Source organism: Anopheles nili, chromosome 3 (genome assembly GCF_943737925.1).
Source record: "Anopheles nili chromosome 3, idAnoNiliSN_F5_01, whole genome shotgun sequence".
In the NCBI taxonomy this organism is placed as follows: Eukaryota; Metazoa; Arthropoda; class Insecta; order Diptera; family Culicidae; genus Anopheles; species Anopheles nili.
Genome location: NC_071292.1, coordinates 51354263 through 51379520, shown reverse-complemented (window position 1 = coordinate 51379520; position 25258 = coordinate 51354263). Strand labels below are relative to the sequence as shown.

Sequence of the window (25258 nt, the reverse complement as noted above, 5' to 3'; positions counted from 1 at the left end):
TTTATTCTGTAAATACTTAAATTCCTACCATGCGCTGTTTGTTAAATCATTTGGAATGTTCCTGTCGATCGGTCCCCTGTGCTCAGCCTGTGCTGCATTGTGGGTGAACGAGTCTCTTTTCTTCCTGCATCACGTTATCCTTGTCCTCGTGATGTCCTGTATTGCGGTACGCGTGCTCTCAGCACATCGATTTGGGTAGTTTTGGTAGTTTGTTTTTTTTTTCTTCTCAGGCAGTTGTAGTCGTAGTTGCGCGCGCGAGAAATCAGCACACCCGGGAAATTGGTGACCAAACGCTACATCTAAGTCGAGTGTATAAATAAAATTGTGCAACTCCTACATCCTACGCTAGCGGCCCACAACCATACCATCGTTATCGCGCCTAATCTCAAATAATGCGTTGCATCGCCAGCTGCAGTTGGTACCGGCGTGTGTTTATGTGTGTGGGTGTGTGAGTTTTTCTCGCTTCACTCCCCTCGGTATCCCACGTCCTTCCGGTTCGTTCGTTTGTTGGGAGTTTAGGTCCATTACATTACGCGGTTTTGTTCGATACACTTTTGTTTCTATCTTTTTTTTGGCACAATCGTTAGGCACACGTCATTTGTTGTGCTTCAAGGATCACACACGTACAGCTCGCACGCATACACAACCCCATTTGCCATTGCTTTGCGGAACCTCCCGGTGTCCTTTCGAGACAGGTGAGTATTGTGTCGTTCCGTGGTGCTGGTTTGTGGTTGCGATTGGATGCGTTTTACCGATCACAACCACTCAGCCATACAGTCAGTCGTCCATGTACGTGCCACTGGTGCCGTTACGGTTGAGCGTAGTGTCGACGGTGGGCGAGTAGGATTTGTAGGTTTTTGAGGATCGTTTATGTTTTACCGTGCAGAAGAGTAACATTGATGTGATGAGACCGAAAAGCTGTAACGAAGCGAACATGAGTTGAGAAACTGACTAGAAGCTGGCTGAGATAAATATCCTGATCTCACCTGAAGGAAGCCTATCACCAGTCCTACCGTTCCAACAACGTGAAGTCGCTGAACGAACCACATCTGCAGAATCTGTCCGCAGCTCTTGTCCCACAGAAGTGCTGGATTGCCGGCTCTAGTAGAAAGAAAAGCAATCAAACGTCATCATCTAATCACGCGGTAGATTACCAGCCAGTTGGACTTACTTCTGGCAATCGACGTTCGACAGCTCATCACCAGATCCTTCGGCAAATATCGATCCATACTGGGTTCGGCAACAAGACGCCGGAACCCATCGCTCACCGGGCCAAGCACTGATATCATACCAGTCTTCGTACGACGACACACCGCAGCATTGAAGCTAAAAAAAAGGTAAGCAAACGTTCGAAAATTAGCTTCAAATGCAAAGGCTCGTTAGGATGTGCGTTACTTACATCGACCTGCAGCTTATCCCAGATGGAACCAACGGAGGGAGTTAGAAGTCCTCCGCGATCAGACACGTTGTAATGCTTCTCGATGCCGTACTTTAGCTCCTGTGTAAGCATACGGCCTATACCGCCACGGAAAACGAATGAAAGCGAGCCGAGCAGAAACTCGCTCAGGAACAACAGCACCACTAGGGTAAAGTACTGGAAAGAATGATTAAAATTAGGACGCTGTTGGGCTAATTATGGGTGCTTTCTGAGAACTTACAATGACCAAGAAACATCGCGACTGGAACCAGGATCCACAGCAGCCGAAGAACGCGATCACGAAGCTAATAACACCGACTGCAATGAACAAGCAGTCTGCACTTAGTGCGGCTTGGTCAGGCAATAGCGTTGCGTAACCGGGATACGCAAAGTGCAGCCACACGCCTATTGCAAGGAAACCACTCCCGCAGAGCTAGTTGAAATGGAAAAAAATCGTATAAATAATCCACTTCCTTTGGCGGAAAATGTGCGCTACCTACCCATATGAGGATGTTGAAGAAGCAAAACGTCCGTCTTATACACGTGTAGCCTGTACTGCCCATGATTCTGGGGAAAAGAAGGAAAAATGCCACATTGTTAGTGATAAATACGTGATCGTTTCTTTATTTTTAGATGATCATGCTTTGCTTTTCAAGAACGATCGTTCGTTGATCAAAACGCCACAATGTATGCAATATGTGAAGCATTTGTGCGATGAGAGTTATCGGCGACGAAAAGTAGTACAAACATTATGCTTATGCTTATGATTTTCCAAGCTTTTGTAGAATTTTAACAATACTGAAATCATTGACTGTTTTTGCAACAAACCATCCGGGTTTATCTAAATAACACTGCTTACAGATGACGGTCGTTATTGCGTAGAGCGTGAAAGTTAACTGTGCCCGCGCTTCAATAGAGAATAGCTACAATAAATCACAATCCAACCACCCGGCCAAATGTCACCCCAAAACCGGAGAGCACCGTATATAGCAAACATCGCCACAAACTAGTCCAGCTGGGAATTATCAGCCCAAACGATTCACATTCAAAACGCAAACGCGAAAGGGAACTTCTGCTTTTCAACCCACCCATCCCACCCAGCAACCTTGGCTCCCAATTCCCACCCGACCTTATTGTGCTAATGCACGCTGATATGCAACGCGACGAACGAAAATGGCTCCGCAACAACCCACCATCGGCCCTCCACCAATAAAAAAAGGGCCCCAAACCGGGAACGTGTCTTCTGCCGTGGCGGATGTGTTCATTATGTTCCGTCATTTGCATGGCGATGCGGCGCGATACGGCGATATGGTCCCTCACGGGGATTGTGCATTTGTAAAACGGATACAAAACGTTTTTTTTTTAAGCGCTGCCGCCCCTTTTCCGCCAGCGCTTAGCCGTAAAGTGTTTTCCTACCGTTAATATTTCCTACCCCAACCCCGAGCGAGAGAGACAAGGGCTTTTTGCTTCGGACAACGCTGGGAAAGCCGATGGGATCCGGCTCAAAACAAGGTAGAAAAAAAAACCCCACACCGTTACATCGCGTCGCGTTCCATCTGCGTAGGTCTACAATGGGCTCAACATTAGCGCCCAATTATGCTGCGACGCGTGGCTCCGGTGAGCTTTCGGTTGTGCCTTAAGAAACCCACCCGATCCGTATCGCTTTGTATCGTGTGCGGTTCGCGGTGCTTCCGTTTCGAACATTGGTCACATTCGGCATCGAGCGGTAGACAAATTTATTTGAATATGTTCCCATCGCCCTTTTGTCAACCGATCGCAGCCGATTTTTACGGTTATTACTGTTATTGTTATTGGTGCTTATGCGCTTAGATAAAGCCGATCGGAACGCGCGCGCGCCCATCCGGATCGTAAGAAATGGAAAGGATTTTCCCATCCCCGTTTGGCTGACATTCATCGCTCGCGGCAGTTCAAATACCCCACTCAGCTGCAGCTTCAATTATGCTCATCGTCCACTCGAGCGTCCGTGTTATTATCTCCGTGCAAACGCAAAGCGTTGGCCCCCGAAAAAAAAAACGAGAATGAGAAAAAAAAAAACATCCCTTCACCCTAATTGATGGGCCAATCGACGCCCACGTGGGCAACCACAACGCCCTCTCGAGTGGGTGCCGCCCTCTAGAGGGGAGATGAGTGTGCGTGCGTATGCGTGGCACCCCCACCCCCACGCGATCGTAATTAGTAATTAGCTGGTTCCAATAAGTACCCCGTCAGCCCAAAAACCGCAACGGCTCGCACCATCTAATCGACCATGCCCAGGCGGTTTCGGTTTCGTTTGGGTGGAATTTTGGACGAAAGTGAAGCCAATGCGGTTGGTGCGGTTTTCCTTCGTGGTCAGGCTTTTCCAACCCAACCACCCACCCACCCACCCAATTTACCACCATTTCCATTCCGACGGAGGTGTGGTGTTTCAAATCTCACGCGTACGGAAAAATCGAATCAAAGCAAACAGAGACCTTGCGTCGTGGGGAAATTTGTGGCGCCAGGGTTGGGAGTTGGCGGGTGGTGGTGGTAGTGGGTGGATCCCGCGAGCTCTCGCTTCAAACGCTCTTGAACGGTACGCTGGACGCACGGTGGGCAATCTTGACGGGGTGAAATGCTTTCGCCCACCCAAAAGCGCCCTCAAATTGCTGGGTATCGCGCGCAGAACCCTATTTTTATCGATAGACCAAAAAAAAATACCACGGGTAAATGATCTGAGGGGTGTGCCGATCGATGGGCTGCTATTTTCGCGGGAAGGTGTTTCTCTCTCTCTCTCTCTCTCTCTCTCTCTCTCTCGCTCTTCGTTTTAATTAGCATAATTTCGAGCCTTTCGCCTTTGCCTGCGCGCGGTGAGATGCATTATGAATATTGGCCCGCTTTTCGGGAGCTGACGAATCGAAGCTTTACTGCATTTTCCCACCCACCCCCGGGGGGGGTGGAGAAGAATTCGCAAATAAAAAAAAACTATTCACCCTTCGCGCCACCTCTCGATCTTCACCCCGTCGACGCCCAGTGAAATAAAATGCTAATTAAATTGATTTTTCGTTCACAGCTCACCCCAAAGATAGCACGTTATTTGTATTTCGCTCAGCTTCCACCGTTTTGGGGTGAGCTGTGAACTCTTCTAGCCATTATGTTAAACCGCCATCACGGTAAGCACCAGAGCAGGTAAGTCCGGCTCGCGCACAAGCATGAATAAAACATCCGCCTAATGCTGTGGTTTTCCTCACGCCCATCGCAAGCCGCCGTAGTTAGTTGGAACCAAAATGAGCGCGATCACTCGAAACAAAGCCTCGCTGCGGTAATGTCCCGGCTGCGTATGTGGCAAGCGAGTGCCAGAATTCAAATTCTGGCACACGAAAAGCCTCCAAGACGCGATGGGAACAGAACATTCCCAGCCAATTCTCGGCGCGTAGTGGCGTTCATTTACATTTCCTTTCTCACAAACGGGACGAACCCCCTGTTGTGTGATGGAATCACCCCTCAAAAGCTGCCCACCGGTGTCCGGTGGCAATTATTCTTGGAACACCGTGAATGTGTCTTCCCGTTTGGTACCAGCAGAATGGCTTCGACCGCTCGATTGCGCTTCAACGTGGTTTTCGCGCACCATTTTACGCCACCTGGGTACAGTTACGGTTTTGGGCAGTTACACCGGTCAAAGGCCCCCGCCCCCCGGATGGAGGAGTGAGACCACTCGAACCCCGTTGGAAAAGTCCGCCCATCCGTGGCGGAATAGTGTGGAACGAACGGACGTAGGAAAACGGCAGCACGTTTAATCCACGGTTTTATCACGCACCGTGTGGGCGCTAAGAATTGGCCAGCTGAAAGGAAGCTGCAGCCATTTTTGGCAGCGGTTCTACGCAACCGGAACCCGTCTGCCCGGTGGAAGATTGATTGATCGTTGCTCAGAAGCTGGCCCGGGCGCGCTTTGGTCTCGATCGAGTGAGCTTCGTCGTGATCGGATCACTTTTGGCGAAGGTTGGTCGCTTTCGGGAGAAGGCGAAACAATAATGACGAATGAGCCAATGATTCCAAGTGACCTTTTATTTTTCGACACAACTTTAAAGGGTACCTCTGAAAGCGTGCCCAAGCTGAAATGTAAGCAGGAGAACTGGCACGAAAACGAACACCACCCACCGTGCGGGGTATTGAATTATGCTCACTTTGGCCCTAAACAAAACTAAGAAACGACCTCGGACTTTGCAATCAGCCCGCATTCTGTCCCAATTTCCCCGTGTACGCGTGTGCAATCCGTTATGCAGATTTATGTGTCCACTTCTGTCGCGGCTAATCGCCTCGAGCATTCGCGTGGGGCATTATGTCACGCTCGAGCGGCACTCATCTAATAACCGGTGGGTTTTTCCAGTCTCCGGTCGCACGACCGATGGCTGCCCATTTGCTCGCTAATAACCATAAATTCCTCCCCTTTTTGCATCGCAACGGAAATGCACATTTGCACATTCGTTCTCACACAAAATACCACACGCAGGGCCCGTGCGCAGACACCGGGGTTTGTGTCGCGAAGGTGTACCGGGTGACCTTTGAATTGCTACGAATTGTCGGAAAAAGGGACGATCCCATTGGTGGGGGTGTTAGTTGGCGATCCAGTGACCGGAAAACGGAAACCCCACGTCGGGACCGGAACAAATATGCGAGATAAAAGCCACGTGTTACATGTCGTTACAGTTCGAAATTGGACGCTTTCGAAAGTAAGGACAAAAAAATAAGATACTCTCTCATGAGATGTTCAGGGACGGATGGTGGCCATGGACCGCCTCGGTGGCAACGTTTGCCAACGACTTCACACTAGCAACCGTTACTGCACCGTTGCGCTTATCAGGCCCTTTAATTCTCGCGCGTAACCTTGACGGGGGGAAAGATATATAAATTAATCCACAGCCCGCTGGACGAGTTGATCTCAATTTATGAGCGCAGGGAATTAGCGTTTTCTCGCGCTTTTGATGAAAATGTAGAGTAAGGTCTACTTTATTTAGTAAGGTCTAAACACGAAGCCTGAATCAGCGTTAAAATGAATGCAAAATGCAACCCTAAGTACCTTCGGCGTGAGTGGCTGGAAGTGATGATTTACAACCCAGCTGATTATGTGCGTTTGCAAAGCTCCCAAGCCGGACGGGAAATGTCATCGAGTCAAACCTTAACCTTAACCCACCTCACAAACCCCAGGTGCGGCCAATAATGAACCCTCAGCCAAGCGGCGACGATGCTGTTTTTTGTCGCGTTTTTCCCGCATGCGAAAAGCATGAAAGCAAACACCCCGGGTTGTGAAGAGATTGCGACCCGACAATCGTAAAAGACAAACACGGGCTCTCGCTTGAACGCTCTCTCACCGGATCGGTCGGTCGTTTGGGGTGGCCAGTTCCATTACACCTGAAGCCGGTGTCGAGATGTCCCACGAGACAGGCGCGGGAGCAAAAAGAAAAAAAAAAAGGCCCGAGAAAAAGGCACTCTAAGCACCGCAAATGGGCAAATCCAGCCCGTCGATGTTGGCCGTCGTAAATGTTGGCCATTGCAGCTCGTTTGGCCTCTTTCCGGGCTAACGCTCTCGGGTGGACTTGAGGGTTTCTTCTCGCATTCTTCGCAGGCCCCCCGAGACAACCACCCCACGTCATGGGGGAGGGTTTTTCATTTCCGACCGGACGGAATGGGCCATCCAAGCTGTGACGGTTGTCCGTTCGCGATCCAGTTCTCACCTCCACAAATTTGGGTCAGCGTCGTCGATGCTGTTGGGGTTGATTTGGCTTCATTTTTTCTTGCTTTTTCCACCGTTGGGCAATGGCGCTCCCCTAAATAAACCCTTCAAGACGGGGGCGCAAGATTCTTTCGGTGTGATAACACCGAATCGGTTTCCCCAGCGCTATTAGAGACTATGAGACGGCGGTAAAACGGCCCAGATTGAGATCTAAGCAATGAGACGCCTTTCCTTTCACCCGTTTGGCTTTAAGGGGGTGGAAGATACAATTTTCTTAGCCCTTCTTCGGTCCGGTGCCGGATTGGGCGTGGGATAAATGAGTCATTCGCGGGTGTGGAACGCACTAACGGAACCGAACTCAACAATGAGGGTAGTACGCACTTGGACGGGGAAAAATCAACATCGGCCAGGGAGTCAGAAACATTACGTGGACAATTTACTCTTCGGCGGTAGAGGAAAAGAAGAGCCACAGCTTTAAAACGAGAAAATTAAAAATAATCATGGTGTCACTTTTCACCGCAAGTTGTTGTTTGGACTCAGCTTGGAAAGTCAAGGGAAAAGTAAGCCACTAAGATGTGTTTTAGCCGTTAATAATGGAAACATTTCAAACCCCGCACGAGATTACAGTACGATTTTCTAATAGACATGCGATTGGATAACACTTTTCATGAAAAAGATCGTTTTAAATTTGAATTCACGTAGTAAAAAATGTGGACAAAAAATCGACATTACGTCAAATTACAAAAATCAATTCTTGTGTATACTTTACCCATTCCATTGGGCTATAAATATAAGTAATACATCTTTTGGATGCTGTGACAGTTGTTTCCTCTTGCATGCGCTACAACCTGAGCTCGCTGGGAAAACCTCACAACAAAAATTCATCCATGCTTGATCACTATTATTACACACCCAATATATTATCATTAACGCTTAACTAATAAGCCCGCCGGTGGCTTCCCATGGCCGCAGTCGAGTGGCAACAAACAAAATTCTTTCACAGCTCCTTGAGCACGCTTACAATAGGCCAAAATAACCCACCGAACACGACAACCGCTTACACGCCTTTCAATGAATCCAAAAAATATGTACCAAACGACTACTGGCTGGAGAATTAGCGTGTAGTAAAATATCACACGGACCGGCGCGTCGTTGTATCATTCGCTGGGGAAGGAATTTTATAACACCTATTTCTAGCCAGGAATCCGCACCTTTCCCAACCACTGTGTGCCTGTGAGAAAAGCCCCGAACGCGATCGCGCTGTTCTTCGGTGGGAATTTATCTGTTTGCTCTCTCACAAGTGTGCATCGCTCACAAGCATCCGTGTGTGCATCGGCTGCAGCACGATTATGTTGTTCCAAGTCAAGCTGCACATTTCTCCCCGTGCACGCTTTCGGGCAAGTTTTCCACACTCACACGCCGGTATAAATAAACGCGTTGCTCCATGCCGAACTGCCATGAAATGGGAGAAATGAAAACAATCATCATAAAACGGGGGGGTTGAAAATCCGTCGTGATGCGTAATTCTTACACACGCCTGTCGTATTTCTCAATCGATCGCGTCTGCCGTCTGCGGTACGTAATCGTTTGTTTATATTTTTACTTTCCATGCTAGAAGCGAGCGATTTTTCGCACGACGCTGCCAAACATCGCTTCCTCCCATCGAGCCGTCAGCAGAATGGCCTACTTCGATGGGCCTTTCGCTCCGCAAGCTCACATCTTCAACCGAAGCGATCGCGAGGGCGAAATTTTGCAGCAACGGAGGGCTTTTCACACATTACCGATCGGTTTCGGAACCACCGTCTCCAGAGGGTTCACCTAGTAAACGAAGCTATCAGCTATGGACAACTTAATCTTTGCATTACGCAAGCCCGTAAATTGGTCTTGCTGACGCGGGCACCGAAAAATGGCGTGCAAAATTGTCATTAATATTTTTCTCACTTTCTTTCCCTGCTCGGCTTGCAGGCTCGCACAGGGAGGCCTACATTTTACATCACCCCCGGTGGTTGGGATTTTGGGGTGCGAAGCGCAATCAAAGGGTGGCTTAATTTTTCCCAGCTACCGGCGCTAGCTACCCTTTCGGGGTACCGGTTCGGCGACGACAGCGTGATGATGACGATGATTGCTATTAATAATTTTAAACGCATAGCCGCGCAACGCATCAGCCGGCAAAAAGAGTTTCCCATCGAATCCTCGGCTCGTCGATCGGTTGCTGGCGGGGTGGCGATTGTTCGATTAATTTCCTCCGAATCGTTCGAGAGAGCCGATTAGAGAGGCTGCAAATTGTGCTTTTCCCGCCTTTCGTTTGCTATTTTTTCGTTGCCGCTTCCAGCATTTACGTGGGCATGCCGAGCGAGCGCAAAGAACCGCGGGTTGGTTTGTGTGATGTGTTTTTCCTTCATTATTTGCTTAAATAAATCCACCTTTCGATTGCGCAACGAAGTTCACTTTCGTTTCGCGCCCAAATGGATTAGGGATTAGTACGTCGGGCGCAGTACCTTCACGAGCATTATTTTCAGCGAGCGGAGCAGCGAATTCAAAAGCCAAAATAGAAAACCTTTTGTTGCGCAACCCGCACGGTCCGTTCGGATACGGAAATTAATCATCATTCAGTGGTCACTACAATAAAATCCAAATCACACAGCATAAAGGGGAGATGGAATTGGAAGGAACGCACGGTACGCGGAAGCATATTGGCTGCACAAATCGGAAAACATTTCGAAAACATTACTGCATTTGTGCGCTCGCGTACTTATTTAAAAACAAATCGCCATCGTTTCTCGAGACGGCCCTTTGCTGAACGGCGGCTGCATTAAATCAGACGTATTTTTTTCACGCAATCAAACAAACCGCCCTTTAACAAATCGGTCACGATCGGTCGTGTCGGTCGAGGGTGGTGATCGAGTGGACCTGCAAGCGACCTAAATTGCACAAAACTCCAACCCCTAAAACCCTCAAACAGCTCGCTCAACCCCTAGATGCAAGGGATCCCCTTTCCGGTCGGCTGTCGATGGTGATGACGCGAAGCGAGGGTCAATTTCCGCTTCATTAACAACACCCACACCAACACGTGATCGCATCGCTGACCGCAAAAATGAGAAAAAAAATCAACCCCACCCCCAGGGGTTGGGGTGCAGCCAATCATTCGCACCATTCGATTCATTTCACATGATTTGTGGTGATTTTCCTTTTTTTTTTTCAAGCGAAGGGATGCTCTCGAGACCTGATTTAAGAGATCAGTTTTTGTGCTCGCTCTCTCACTGCGCCCAAGATCAATGATCTCGCTGGCTCATTCCATCCCTTTTCTCACTCTCGAGCTCACGATCGCTAGATCGAGAACGATTTGAAGCGAAACAAATGCGCCTCCATTTAACTGAGATCGATCGAGACGAAACGCCGTTGTCCATTTGTTTATTCATTGCAACCTAAAAATTGACCCACGCGGACAGTGCGCGAATGGGATCGTCGCTTCCCGTGTGCTAATCTTGCGCACAACACTGTCCAAACACACACACTAGTTGTGTGGCTTTTGTTCGGACGCGCGATCGCGCACACACGGCTCATTTGATCGCCGTCACGCACAGTCGACTCCTGCTGTTTGCCATATCGCACGTCCGATCGTGCCCTTTTGCGCGAGTTCTAGCTGCGTTCGCGCGAAAACCACAATGAGGCGACAATTACCATAATAATTCAGAACAATTTACTCGAATCAATCCGCTCACTCTGGTGTGTGTTCCTACAAATATTTTTCTCTGTTCCCTTTATTCCACTCCAAAGGAACCGAGTGGGATCGCGGGCTTAGATTGAGCGCAATCGTTCGCCATTGCGCCGTCGATCCTCGTTGAGCGGGTGTCTGCGAGCGGACGCCTTCTGTAACGTTTGCTTTTATTTATGACCGCCTCAGGTACGGGGTTTTGGTGTGATAACCGCCCATTACCATAAGGTCCTCGCCAAGCCACAGCGTGCGCACAACGTTCAGCTGATGTGCGAAAGCAATCTCACGCTGCGATACGAGCTGCATTTTGATTTCGAGCTCGAATTCTCGGGACGGTAGACGAGGACACAAAAAGTGACGCGCTCGAGGGTTCGGTTCCCCAACACCCGGGTTCGGTTGCGCATATTCATTCGCTAGCTTATCAGAAACCTGGAACCGTGTTGGCTCAGGGTCATCCTGACCCTCAGCAGCATCCGTGTAATCTGTTGCAGTGGGGAGAAATGAATAATAAAAAAAAGGCACACACCGTCAAACAAAAAACCACCCCTAACTGGGCGACGAGCTCTCGCGGCGCGTGAGGGTGTATGAGCACCCCCCGGTCGGCGGTCGGAAATAGTTCGTTTAGCGGAGTATATTGACAATAAAAAAGCGCTAAAATGGAGGGATCCTGCCATAAACTGGTTTGACTAAATAAAAGAGAGAAAAAAAACGCGCGGCAGGAAAATAAAAAACATCATTTTATGGGCACGATCGGAACTCCTCACATTCGTGGAAATAGGGATGATATCGTTGCGAAATAACAGCAAACCGGTTGAAGTTGCAAAAACCACACGCGCCTCTCGGTTTGGGCCATAAAAACCGCAAAACTTTTACCACCAAACTTTCGGTCCTGTTTGCAAACATTTTCGCGATTGCACCCCTCCGTAGCGACACCCGGCGACAAATCGCCCCACGCTCGATGGCTCGTTATCAAGATTCGCTTCTAATTTTGCAATCAAAAACAATCAAACTAATGACCGGCTTCCAGCTGGTTCCCTTTCGTGGGGCCAACCCCTTTTGGGGAGGAACAGCCACAAACACACGCAACACGATGGCAAACATATGTACGGAACACGCATGCGATAAGCGAGGTTTAAAGCCCAGTCGCTATCTATGAACGTCCAATATTTGCGGCGAGTGGTTAAAGGCGAACGGATATCCTTTGAAATTCGCTCTTTACCTTCCCCAAAGCATGGCTCACCACTCGTAATCGATTGGGGTGGTTCGATTTGCGCTTCTTATCGAGCATGCAATCAGCTCTGGCTCGCATAACCGACATCGACCGCCCAATCAGACGTGTTTATTCGATTGACCCCTGAGGGTAGTATTTCATTTCGGAGAAAACATTACTTTGGCAGGGTCGTGCTTTGCTTTGAATCACTCAAAAAATAAAACTAAAAACCATACCATTGCAAGCCAGACACGATGTATTTGGCACACACGCCGTTTTGCTTCCAGTTTATGGTTTACCCAACCGTTTACTAGGAAACCCTCTCTCTCCCACAGTGCGGGTTTTTTTTTTTTGGTTTTTCTATATATTCAGAAAAATGATTTATGAACGCGACCATCAATGGTGCTGCCGAACTTTCACGCCCATCGCAATCGTACCCTCCCCGAACGGTGAACTCATTTCTAACGGCTACCGGTCCCGGGCCATAAAGGCGTATAAAAATATCCCTTTCGCGTTTCGCGTACGAAAGCCCGCGTGCGCGCGCGTAGATACGCATCTCAGCCGCGCGATCCGTTCCGGAAGCGCTTTGAAGCCGCATCTCAAACAAATCCGAATAAGAAAAAAATCGCTCCCCCCCCCCCCTCCTCCTCTCAAACGGAACAAAAACCTGACCTTGCCCTGGGAGGCCAATCTCGGCACGAGAGATCTCGCTTTAGGAGGGGGGACCATTTGCCTTTGCGTCACCAACGGAACGGAAAACGTGCATTTGCGTGCTCTCGTCGTGGCGTGGTTGACGCGACACCGAATTCAAACGCCGGTGTCGCACGTGTACGACTTCCACGGTTCATTATCGGCCATTAATATTCTGCGAAGAAAGCGAAAACAAATGAGCACGGTTCGCTTTCTGTTCGCCGTATGCTTGCGTCTGTAAAAGATTCACCGCTTCTGGATGACAACCACCGGCCGTGGGCTTTCGTTTCGTTGTGTCCTCGAGTTTCGTCAGGTGGCCTGGGGAGAGAAAGGGGGGTTGGCGGGGGGTGGGGGTGTCGTTGGGCTAACATATCCACCCACAAAACGAGCACCCACCCACACCCGCGGCTAGTCAAAACAAACAGCGCGGCACACAAAGAAACAAAAAAAATAAAAGCACTGTCATAAACCCGAAGGGGGAGTGTTTTTTTTTCTCTGTTGTTTTCTGCTTCGTTTGTTTGCAGTAAAATCATCACCGCACACATTAGCATAGGGAAAATCGGTTGTTGATCCACCCCCTCCACGAAAGGCTCGGCTTCTATATTTTCTCTTTCGAGGCTCACAAAAGAAGTAAACCCGGGAAGGAGGAGTCCAATCAGCGGTCAGCGCCTGATCGATCAAGAGCAACCGAAATGCGGAAGAAAAGCGACCCGTTGAAAGGCTCTTTCTTGATGGAAACGATCGAGCCGCCGAAAAGACCGGCGGTTAGGAAAAATCGGAAATCATTTCGATGGCCAATACCAGCGGCAGCTTTTCACCGTTCGGTAATACTTTCGATCTGTAGATGATTGCGAGTGTTGCTAAAGCGTGCTTCAAAATGGCGCACCGATGAATGGGCCGTTTTGTGGCCATTTTTGAATCCCCAACCCCCCCCCCCGGATTCGCTTTGGGGGAGGATGATATCATAGTCCGTTTTTTTTCTGGTGAAGCGGGCGATGACTTCACGGGATTGACGTCTCTCAGCGTATGTGATCTTTCCAAACGTTCCACTAGCTACTAATACTGCTGCTGCTGCACCCTTTACGCACTTACCACACTCAGCAAAAGCACGCAAGATGGCGCTTACTGGCAACGGACTACGATCGACTAAAGCGCTAACGGGTGCGATTCGCACGCTGATTGATTTGTCGCCTTTTCAAAAGCCAATTACACCGGCCGCGGATCGTCGGTGTCACACAACAGCGGCACTGCTGCACCGCGCAATACACACACACACACGCAGCAAAACTTCCACAATGCACCTGCAAAGAGTACACGGGCAAAAACACGTTAGACATGCAATTGACGTCCAATGGTACTGGCTTTCCCGTACTGTTCACTCGCGTTTTGCGTCGCTTATTGAGCACTTTTTGCGCCGGTTTCAAAGCTAACGCTTTTAAACGCCACCTAGATTGGGGGTTTGATTCTGATTCACTGCGCTTCGGAGCGTGTTCACACCCACAGTGATCATTCGTACGCGATCGTATCGGCGGCGCGATCGAACCACATTCACACCGCAGTGTCACCACACATGGAAACGCAACAAACACGGCACCCTGCCAGCGGCTTTTCAGGCGCACATTTTCACAGTTTGTTTCACGCTGACGAAGCCGCTTTTCGGTGACCGTTCGGATTCCGGAGCTCCGTGCGTGATCGCCACCGCGGTACCGGATCGGGATCAGTCTAACGCTTTTCTTTTCCACGTCGTTGTGCCAACGCCGGGCGCTTTATACCCGGGGCCTTGTTTTGTTGCGCGCTGCTTCACTGTTTTTGCTCAATTCCTGTCACGTACGCACAAGGGGCGATGCTTTAAATCGGGGCTTTCTTTTGATTCTTTTGAGCACGCGTAAAACCTCACCTGCAGACGCAGCGCGAAAGAAAAAGCAGGAAACCAGTCTCACGCGCACCGAACCAACTCTCGGGCACCAAACACGCGCATGCTTCGCTCGGAACGGTCGGGCGTGGAATGAAACTGTTTGGCTGGCGTAAATCGCGCGATCGCGGTGCCAGAGCTGGGGCTGGGAGATAAATTGCGCTTTCGGTCGCTTCTCTCCACTGATTGACCGTGGTTCGCTCTTGGCCGTGAGTGGTTTTTTGGATGCAGATTAGTCGATCGGTTGGTGTTTGGGGTTGGTTTATTTGCGCGCGTTTTAGCTGGTTTGAATAAATAAGTGAAACGGTTTTTAGGAAGATAGCTAATGTGATTCTAAATACGTGCTTATCGCAGCAGCCATCAGCGCTTTGAATACACGTTTTCGGTTAAATTTGAATCCATTTGTAACTATTTTACAACGGTTGACATATGGCATGATATCAACTCGACAGGGATTATAGAGACAGACGGTCATAATTTAGCACGATAGCACTTAGTTTCTTCGTAGGTTTGAACGGCTTTTGTTTGATGCCACTATCACTCACAGCACTGTAAGCATTTGCGTTATACGTGTTGCATACTTTTAGGGGTATAACAAATTTGAAAATTATGAACGATCGCAGATGATCGCGGTTGCAGCGATTCAAGTAGGCTGTAACTCTACTCTTAACAGGTTGCCAATGGGCTTTTGTTGCCATTTTCCAATTGTTTTCACTCGTACCAGCTGTTATTAATAAAGGCTACTAAAAGAGAAGAAGTAATAGACCGACTGGAGTATTGCAAATGGGGCTTGGAATTCCTTTACTATAAGTCAGCTATTTTATATTTCGGAAGCTCGTATTGATTTAATTTGAAAGCTATAAATAAAACAGATGTAAAGTTGAGGTACATTCCAGGGCTCTTTATTTGTTTGGCCTCTAAATTTAGCTATCATCAATTCATCTCATATTATTCATGTTTCCTTTTCGATTTTCCCTTTCGAACACCAAACAATCTCGCGGCAATCTTCCGGAACACAATCAACACCACCAAAAGAACAACCACCGCTAGTCCTATCAAATCAAGCAAAGCAAAGCTCACCCACGGTAAGTCAAGCCCAGCTGATCGCAACTGTGGAGCTCCCTTGTGGCGTATCACATACTCTATCCAGTAGATGGATTCCTCCAACGCAGGCACCGGTCGATCGCGGAAGATCTGTGAAACCCTCTTCATGTTCGCCTTGTAGCTCGGATTGTACAATACCTCCTCCAGAGCCCACCGGAAAGACTCTTCGGTTATGTTGGGAAAGTATAGCTTCACGGCGTACCCACCCAGAGTGGCTTTGTTCATGTTCAGATGCTGATCGCAGTAGATGGGTATACCCACCATGGGAACGGCCCGGTGAACACCCTCCTGCGTGCCTAGTAGACCTCCATGGGTGATGAACACCTTGACGTTGCGGTGTCCGAGGATATCACTCTGTGGCAACCAATTGCGCACCATCACGTTCGATGGCAGGTTCTGGATGCGTTCGTCCTCAAACTTCCACACGACACGTTGCTTCATCGCACCAAACACCTTCAAAATAACGGCCAACTTCTCCGGTGGGAGGTCAGCCGAACGAAGGTTCGTACCGAGACTGAAGTAAATCACGCCATCCTTCGCTCCGTCGATGAACGTTTTCAGATCTTGCGGTAGGGGCTTTGGAGGCTTGATGTGTAAACCACCGACCTGCACCAGCCCAGGCACTTTGGCACGAGTTGTAGTTAGTGGAGGGTAGCTGTTCAACAGAATTACCGACACCTGCTTCTCGAGTTCGCTCAAACTAGGCAGTGGTCCAGGAAGAAACGAAAAGTACTTCGCAACCATCGCTTCTTGCTGGGGAAGATAATACCACGAGCGCAGTAGAAGCTCGTATGTACTGACGAGAGAGTTATACGCCCTCTGAGGCAGCGTCATGTGGTCGGTGTAGGGCAGAAATTCGTGTGGAACATGTGACCAGGCGTTCATCAGACCCATCATTGGTCCCATGTACTGAGCGAACCCAAATGTGCCTAGTTGGGGACAATAAGAAACATTTTGTGGGTTTTTAGTACATGTTATAATACACATTACCATCGAAAGGCTCACCTATCGACACGATCGGCACCTTGTACTTATGTGCTAGCATCAGGTACGCTTCTTGATAAAACTGCTCTGCTAACAGCAGATCAAACTGCGTCCGATCGTTGCGCAGAAAGTTCATCACGTTTTTCCGCGAAAATGCATACTCGGCCGTCTCAAGTCCCAAGGGGTATAGGAAATCCATCAGCATCTGGTGTATCGAAATGTCAGTCAAATCGTACAGCGAGTCCACCTTTACCGATTTCCCCCAAAAGTCGTAGATGGGAGCAATCACTATTTCGGTAAGATTTGGGTGTGGCTCTTTACGAGGATAGTTCGTGATGACGGTCACTTCATGGCCACGATCAAGCAACCCCTCCAGAATGGCACTGATCATCATCCAGTGGCTGCGACCTGGGAACACATTCACGGAGAGTATTTGAGCACCATCGCAGGGTTGAAGGCAAACGGTGATGGCCAGGACAGCACAAACGAGAAGACGCTAATCAAGAGCATGGAGAAAAAAAAATCACAATCAATGGCAAGTTGCATAACTGAATTCATGTGTAGTGATATCAAACGCAATCCAAGCTTTATGGTGGTGTAATAGCACTGTAAACGATTCAATTCCTTATGCAATGGAACATTCATTGCATTGGTTGCTGACTAATCTGATCAGCCTTAGGTTGCATTTTTGCAAATCATTCAGCGTCACGTTTGTAAGCGCCAACTAATGTTGATCTTAGCCAGCGTATTGCATTAATTTGATGCACGATGGTGGCACACGATGCCTTTACCGGTAGCTAATAGTAACCCTACTTATCACCGCCACCGTTAATACTTGACACAACTTTTGATAACTGCACAAGCAAGTGATAAAGAATTGCAGTTAACTGTATTACAATAACAGCCTGTCTACTGTACCATTATATTCCAAATTCTGCCACGGTAAAAAAAAACCACACAAATAGTACACGAAATAGCTGATGTATCTCCAGCGAGAGTCAACACGCAACTAATGACCAGATCGTTTGTCCATGCTGTGCTAACCGCGCCCGCAATCCCACAACACCACGGTCAGGTTCAATGTCGATCGAGTTGTTTGCCTTAGGCAGACACTATTAGGCTACACAGCACATCAGACCGGTTGGTCGTAAGGTGATTTGCTTGGAGTTTCTCTAAACTAGCAAATATACGAACAGCTGCTAGATCAAAACGTGAATGTTGTTGATTCTGCTCGGGAAAATCCGTTAGAAGAGAGTTGTTGAAAGTTCGACTGGTTTTTTTGCTTCTTAAATTGGTTGCGCAAAATTCATCAACATATTGTCACGCGATTGATCTGCTGCCAAAATATCACGCTACTGCAATGGGTATAATCTGACTCTAATGAGTTTTTTGGGACCGTTAGAATGTATCATAATAAACTGGATGTAGCTTAGCACAACATATTTAACATGTACATAGATATCATTATTGTAACTATTGAAGAGTCATGTGTTTATTATTTTGGACTAGAAACAATTTTATTTATTTACCAATTCTGAGCAAAAAGCTTATTTAAACGATATGGGCGTAAGCAAACCTACCTTTAAAAATTTTGTCCTTTCCTGTTATTTTTACGGATGAAATTGTTGAAATAACGTACGTAATTTTTTCGAAAACATAAAGCTTGGAAAACTTGTAAAAACGAACTGAATTTCCACGATTAGATCGTCAGAAATATTACCTCCAAACAGGTATGCTCTCCTCTTAATTAAATGGAGTAAAATTTCATGCAATTCAAGGACATTTTTCTACATGATCAAACTAGCAACATTAGTTAGTTTTCACAAGTCAATCAGAAGAAATAAGCTAGACACGCAAGCTTGGAAAGTCTTCAAGCAGCTATGATATACTGTTGATTTTCCGTGAATATGTCTTTGTAGTCCATTTCCCAACAAGATTTCGGTACAAAACGCCCGTAAAGCAGAGAGCATACCTTCTGAGAGATAGTAATTCTGCAGAATAAATTATGCAAACGATGTTGGATAACAAAGATAGATATTTCATAAAACGTTTCCACAAAATTAACAATCTAAGGAGTAAGGATTCAATGATGTAAGTAAGGATTCAATCGTGGAAACATGTTCGGTTTTCTGACAGCATTCTAATAAAAACATTCTTTTTTTCCTTAAAATATCTCCAGCAAATTAATCATTAGGCAAGGTAGTATAAGAAGAATGGTATGGTTTGAAGATAGTACCTCCGCGGACATAATTTAAACGTATCTAGTTTTCCCAGCACGATTTTCAAGAAAAAGCTCATTGAGTCCATGAAATATCTCCAATATAGTAAAAAAAAGCCTACCTGTATAAAGGTAGTATTTTTGCCTACCAAATCGTGAAAATTATCCTGATTTTGCAATACATCGTTTTTTTGTTTTGAACGAATTCGTCTGTGATTTCATACAAATTTTCCTTCTCTCGCTTTCCTCCTTAGTTATTTGGTGCTTTCTTCCAGTTGCAAACTATGTTTTTTTTCCAAAAAACCCGAGTAATATCAACCATTCTAAAAACCCACCAAGTCCTCAATAAAACCCCTCCTGCCTCGTTACTAAATTGATCTCAATTATTCAATTTCCCCAGCATGATTTTGAAATACGTCACTGATTGCATGATTTTTTCTTTCTTAAATTTCCTCTTTAGTTTCTTTTCTGATGGCCTATTTAATCTAATATATATCTAGCCGGTTGATTTGGTTTTAATTGTAATGTAAACATATTTAACTGATAATTTACTAACGATTACCGGCGATACGATGAAACCAACTCTTTTTTTAATACAACCTTGCATGCAATTAGGTTTAGAACAGAATTCAAAAAAAACCTCTGCAGCGCTTGCGAAAAAACCGGTCGAAACTGCTCAAATTGTTCAGATTTGTAACAGGGTCGCATGAGAAAAAGAGGTTACTTTGCCTGGTCATCATCGGCTCACGGGTTACACTAGTAAATGCATTAGTATTGGATTTGTTGGCCCAATGCCTATTCACAAAAAACAACCATTGGCTCATAAGCCTTATCAGCCAATTAAAGGCCTCGTACATGAAGGGGAAGAATCAAGGCCGATCGGATTATCAGTGCATGGGTGAGAATCACCTGATCGATGTGGGAGCGGGACAACCCTATCTTCGATAAGGTCGAACGCGTGCAGCCTCCTTGGAGCATGATCTCCTGGTACTAGCGTAGGCAAAATCCATCGAATTCGCTCCGTTTTGAGAGGGCTTTTTGGAAGATTTTCGGAATATTCAAGCGCACGCGACCTATCTGCGGGGAAGACACATTTGCTATCGCCGTTTAAATGTATGGGGATGGTAATTAAAACTGATAAGAGATCGAACGTTAGAACAAGAACGAAAGTAATGTGCTTTGTCGCGTCCTGCACGAGCAACACGATTGGTTTAAACGACCATCGTTGCACTATGAGCCAATGCGTTCTTTGACGACACCGTTGGTATTCATCGATTTTGTTGCAGACGGTTTCATAAAATAAACATACTCAATGTTATGGGAAACCCTGAGTTTATATATTAAAAATGTACCATACACAGTTTCTTTCTTTGTTTTGTTTTCAAAATGTAATCAATGCGTTTAAATACGGTAATTCCACATTACAAGCACACGACTTTTGACCACGAAGATCGATGCCGGAGCCACATAGCACACCTAGAACTAAAGGATAGAAAGAGTAAAGAGATGGGATGCGGATTATCTCGCGCCGGAGTGATCGGCTATATGGACTGATAACGCTAGAAGGAGCTAGCAATCAAATTTGCTAGATGCGTGAAAACGAGAAGGAATACTCGTACATCATTCGAATTATCCCTTGAGTGACAAACGAGATCAGTTGCGAGCTGGTACCAGCTAAAGCAGCCTCCTTGACTCATGTTCTCCTGTTATCACAAGCCGTTTGTGATAGTAAAAATCCGACATCGAAAAGCTTCCGTTTCGCAGCAAGTGTTACGGGATCTTTCTGTTCTGGCGCTGATGCAAATGTGATTTCGCGATGAAAACTAGCAGTAGAACGGGGAGGATGGGTGTTATTAAAGGGCTTGGTGGGTTTTTGGAGGGGTTGATGTTACTGTATGGCATAAATTGGAGGTTTTCGAACAAAATGGAATTTGCAACCGGAAGAAAGCCCCACAAAACTAAGGAGAAAAGCAATAGAATGGAAATGTGAATGGAATTACAGATGATTTCTTTCAAAATTGTGCTAAAAAAACCGGATAATTTTCACGATTTGGTCAGTAGAAATATTACCTTTAGGTAGGTAGACTGTTTGGGGGGTTTTTCTTCGAATTCGTGCTGGGAAAATGGGGTAATTTCCACGATTTGCCGCGCAAATCGAGAATACTAGCTGTCTTTCTTTCGTTAAGCTTTCACAGAAAACTATCAATAAAGGTTTGAGAGCTACTTTTTCTTTCTTTCAGATCTATTAGTAAAAGAATTCAAATCTACCCTTAAAATAGAAGAAAAAGAACATATGTTAAAACCTTTTTCTTTCATTACTTTTATGTACTTTTTCTTTCATTCAGATCTATTGATAAAAGAATTCAGAACTAATAATAAAATAGAAGATATAGAACAATTGTTAAGAAAAAAATTAACAGTTGAGCCACATTCCATGGTTTTTTATTTGATGACCCTCAAATTATCTGTTAATTCATTCATTCCTTATTACTGGTGTTTATTTTTTGCGAAAATGTATACTCCAGAAGACAAAACTCGTAGTCAATGGTAAACTACATAATTAAATTCATATATAATGATCTTAAATCCATCATGAGTCGGAGATATACCATTGAGTAAAAGTGAATCAATGGAGAATGCAGCGTAACATTTAACGCACTAGACTTGCAAGAGTTGCATCTAATCAATGGATAGATTGCAGTTTTTTGCAAATCATTCAATGTCACGTTTGTATACAGTTACTTTCGCAATTCTAGCAAACGTGTGGTTCAAATCTAATCGCAGTACGCGATGATTTGACGGGTAACTAATAGCAACGTGCTCACCATCGCCAATGGAGGTATTTTAAAAAAGCCTTTATATTCATAACTGCATTTAGCGGAGCATTTTCTTTTATTGCAATGTTTGTCGGGTTTACGGGATGAAATCGACCTACACACTGCCTCCAGCAGGAGCCCAGAGTGTGTTAGGAACGTCCCAAACTAGTAGATTTCACTTCGCATTTCGACACATTCATCAAAACGGACAACCAGCGCACATAACGCTCTGCCGTGCTTATTCAACATACTTACTTAACGCCAACCAACGTCATAATTACTCAACTGCCACAACGCCTACGGTAGCCGGAACGGCCCTGTCGAGAACATTTATTTATTTTTGCCCATATTTCATAATTTTCGTGCCATGCATATTAGGATAACAATAATCGATGAGTGACATGAGCCGCACAATTGAGCGGATTGATACAAACCTTTTAGAACACAGCAGTGGGCATCCTTACAGGCTGACGTTGGCTGGAAATAGAGAAGGAAAGAGCTGAACGTGAACTCACGTGATTACCTGATAAGTTATACTATGTACAATGAGCGAATGAGAAACACGCACCCGCAGTTTGTTGTAACGATATCATATATTTTCCTCTTCTGTACAGAGTAGATTTTCGCTTCCACTTACACCTGCTGCACCGCTACGGCTCCTAAAGCCCTTAGTTCCGATAGCTACCGATAGCCCGTATTTTCCTTCCGTCGCTCTCATAGAGCCGCCTCAATTAGTTTTCCTACCACGCTGCCCATCGCAACGTACCCCCAGGTCCTGCTTGGTGTGATTGCTCTAGTTTTCTAAATGTAATCCTTCACCGGGTGCCATAACGTACGAACGCGAGCGAAATATAGCGTTGTTTAAGTGCTGCTGACTCCCGCCATTCTAAACCTGCACAAAACGCTGTACACATCGCAACCGATTCCGATGGTGCTTGATGTTTCGTTTCCATCACCTGAATGCCTGATTTGCCACCAAAAATTCAACGCTTCCCGCTTCAATGAGCTTCCCGTATCCTCCCGCTGTAATGCTGATCCTTTTCGCTTAAGCTTACCGGCACTCGCTGTAGCCTGCACCGCAAGACTGATTTTAATATCGTGTTGTCTATGGTTCGAGATAGATTACACTGAAAGTTTAATTCATTTTTGAATTTGTGTATATATATATATTCGTGTGTGTATACATATGTGAGTGTATATATATATGCTCTGTGAACATCTCGTCAATAATGATCGACAACTTTTCAACCGCGACAACTGTTAAACGAGAGAAAATGCATTCCTATGCTATTCGGCCCATGCAGAAACGACTGCCATACAGCTTTACACCAGCGCTCTATCTCGTTTGTTATGCTTCGTGTTTTATGTTTATTCTGCCACCCAATGTTCACCCCCTTTCCTCGCGATTTCTGAAGAACTATGTAAATATGTACACCGATAATGAAATCTAATTGTGTTTCTTTTCCATGCTTCGACGCAGTCGCATCTGCGGTTGTGTATAGGCTTTCAACTACTACGCTCCTGCTTTACTATTATGTTACGCGATACGGTACACCCGAGAGGGTAGAGTGTCTTTCATGCTACTTCATTTATCGTTTTGCTTTAATTGTAGATTGCGTTCAGAAGGTAATATAAATAAAGATAATTTTTTTTTCTCAACACGCTTGCAAGCGTTTCAGTTGGTTTCGCATTCGCGTGGCATATTGTAGAACTGTGTGATACATGAACATAATCCGTAACTAAATACTGGTTTAATCTTTGAGTAGTGCTGTGAATTAGATGCACAAAACGTGCCACTCATTACCGATGCTATGCAAAATGATATGTATAGGAATAAGAAGAGTCGATGAGTTATCCGTTACAAATTAGATAATATCATTTCCAATGCGTTCATTATAAAATACTTCAGCACGTTTGATTTCGTTTTTTTAATAGTAAACATGGTTTAGCATAGAAATGAGTACCGAAATACAAATCCCTCAGAACGATTCTGGGTGAAATCATTAGTTTCCCGGAGGAAATGAAGTAATATTTCAATATTCGTGAAGGATAAAACCTAGCGGCGCGTCAATTTTCACCTAATATCGCACATTTTAACCTGCCCCCCGTGCACTCAATCGATAGATGGCAGAGTTTATAATATTGTTTCATTAGCTTTGCTTTCACTATTGCTTTTCCTGTTGTGTTGCATCACGAGACAGAACGGTGGCAGGAAAGAGGGAGAGCTTTCTTCCAAGAAGAAGTAACAACAACGAGAGAATGAATAACAACAGCTAGCAAATGGCTTCCCCTTCCTACATCGACCATAGTTTTTCTTATCCATTTCATAGAGCTGATTTGCTTGCAATAACATTGACATGATTCTACTGCTTCAAAGACCCGCTGGAAGTTACATATTCTTTTATCCTGCTAATGTAGCCTGTAATAGATGGCTTGCCCGTGTGGTTGCATTCATAGTATTGCTTCAATATTTTCTGAGTTCAACCGAACGAAAACTCAATCCGCGCCTGCATATTAACTAAGGGACATGAATACAAAGAGAAAAATAATCTGAACGAGGATGTCGTTCGCTGGGTTTTTTTCTCGATCAGAAGGATGATAACCGATGGGATATACGCTCCAGGAGCGAAACCGAAATGGACCACGAGATGGCCTAGATAACGCAACGGAGTCCCTCAGAACACGAATAAAAAAAATTACCACACACAATGCGTAAACTCTGTTGGCACATTTACTTGGAAGCAATTTAGAATATTCTTATGTTATCTGTTCCGCCGGTACTGATAGAGCCGTTGAGCGGTCCTTTGGTGGGTTGAAGTATCGTAGGAAATTCATTTGCATGCAATAACAAGAAAAAAAAAACGAGCACGGTTTAGCGTTACCAGTTATGTGCAAAATCTTAGCATGTTTCCCCGTTATGGTGGTTCATTTAAAGCATTAACAGAATTATAGTACGACGTGGCACATAACATATGGAAACGGAACTCGTGTGAACGATACGAATATCACAATGAAAATACACAACAGCAAACATAGGGACTATTGTTCTCAGTCGTCCTTCTCCTGCGTTAAATGGCAACGACGTCTGTTTGATTTACAACCAATCGTGTCGCTGAAGGAAGTGATGGGCTAAACGAGAAGCTTGATTTTGGACTTCCATTTCAGATTCTCCACAGCTGCGCTCGGTTTCGGACAAACCAATCATCACCGCAGGTTGTCGGTGAGCATGCAATTCAGCATAAAAGAAAAACGGAATTGTTTTTGGATCATTAAAGACAGGGGAATATACTTCATCAATATTCTGTCATCTGTACTTTTAGCTTGATGGAACTAATAATAAACTTAGGGGGCATCATTTAACGGAAATTCTCGAACGAAATCATTCAACTACGGGACCTATGGGACAGAGTGTGTACATTTACGGAGCACCGGATCGAAGCTAACTAGCGCAATGAACGAGCCACCAAAGATGGTAGTGAAGTTAT

The 25258-nt window shown here is 45.9% G+C and overlaps 2 protein-coding genes across 2 annotated transcripts; both read right to left on the bottom strand.

The window, feature by feature from the left end:
* Positions 1-157: 157 nt before the first annotated feature.
* On the bottom strand, positions 158-14735 carry LOC128722829 (tetraspanin-9). Its single transcript, XM_053816510.1, has 8 exons — positions 14637-14735; positions 13832-14040; positions 1918-1984; positions 1659-1850; positions 1400-1594; positions 1172-1326; positions 987-1101; positions 158-918 (listed from the first exon to the last, which is right to left on the bottom strand). The coding sequence occupies exons 3-8, from the start codon at positions 1978-1980 to the stop codon at positions 778-780; spliced, it is 861 nt and encodes a 286-aa protein (XP_053672485.1). The 5' UTR covers positions 1981-1984; positions 13832-14040; positions 14637-14735; the 3' UTR covers positions 158-777.
* An 807-nt stretch (positions 14736-15542) lies between these two features.
* On the bottom strand, positions 15543-22491 carry LOC128724581 (UDP-glycosyltransferase UGT5-like). Its single transcript, XM_053818304.1, has 3 exons — positions 22411-22491; positions 16761-17235; positions 15543-16684 (listed from the first exon to the last, which is right to left on the bottom strand). The coding sequence occupies exons 1-3, from the start codon at positions 22489-22491 to the stop codon at positions 15600-15602; spliced, it is 1641 nt and encodes a 546-aa protein (XP_053674279.1). The 3' UTR covers positions 15543-15599.
* Positions 22492-25258: the final 2767 nt, after the last annotated feature.

Excerpts from the sequence above, each read along its gene's own strand:
- LOC128722829 (XM_053816510.1), bottom strand. The coding sequence starts at position 1,980 with ATGGGCAGTACAGGCTACACGTGTATAAGACGGACGTTTTGCTTCTTC. Across the intron at positions 1,327-1,399 it reads GGGATAAGCTGCAGGTCGAT|CTTCAATGCTGCGGTGTGTC; the intron begins GTAAGTAACGCA and ends CCTTTTTTTTAG. Across the intron at positions 1,102-1,171 it reads TCGAACGTCGATTGCCAGAA|AGCCGGCAATCCAGCACTTC; the intron begins GTAAGTCCAACT and ends TCTTTCTACTAG.
- LOC128724581 (XM_053818304.1), bottom strand. The coding sequence starts at position 22,491 with ATGAGAGCGACGGAAGGAAAATACGGGCTATCGGTAGCTATCGGAACT. Across the intron at positions 17,236-22,410 it reads GCCGTAGCGGTGCAGCAGGT|CGTCTTCTCGTTTGTGCTGT; the intron begins GTAAGTGGAAGC and ends GCTCTTGATTAG. Across the intron at positions 16,685-16,760 it reads GGTGCCGATCGTGTCGATAG|GCACATTTGGGTTCGCTCAG; the intron begins GTGAGCCTTTCG and ends GTCCCCAACTAG.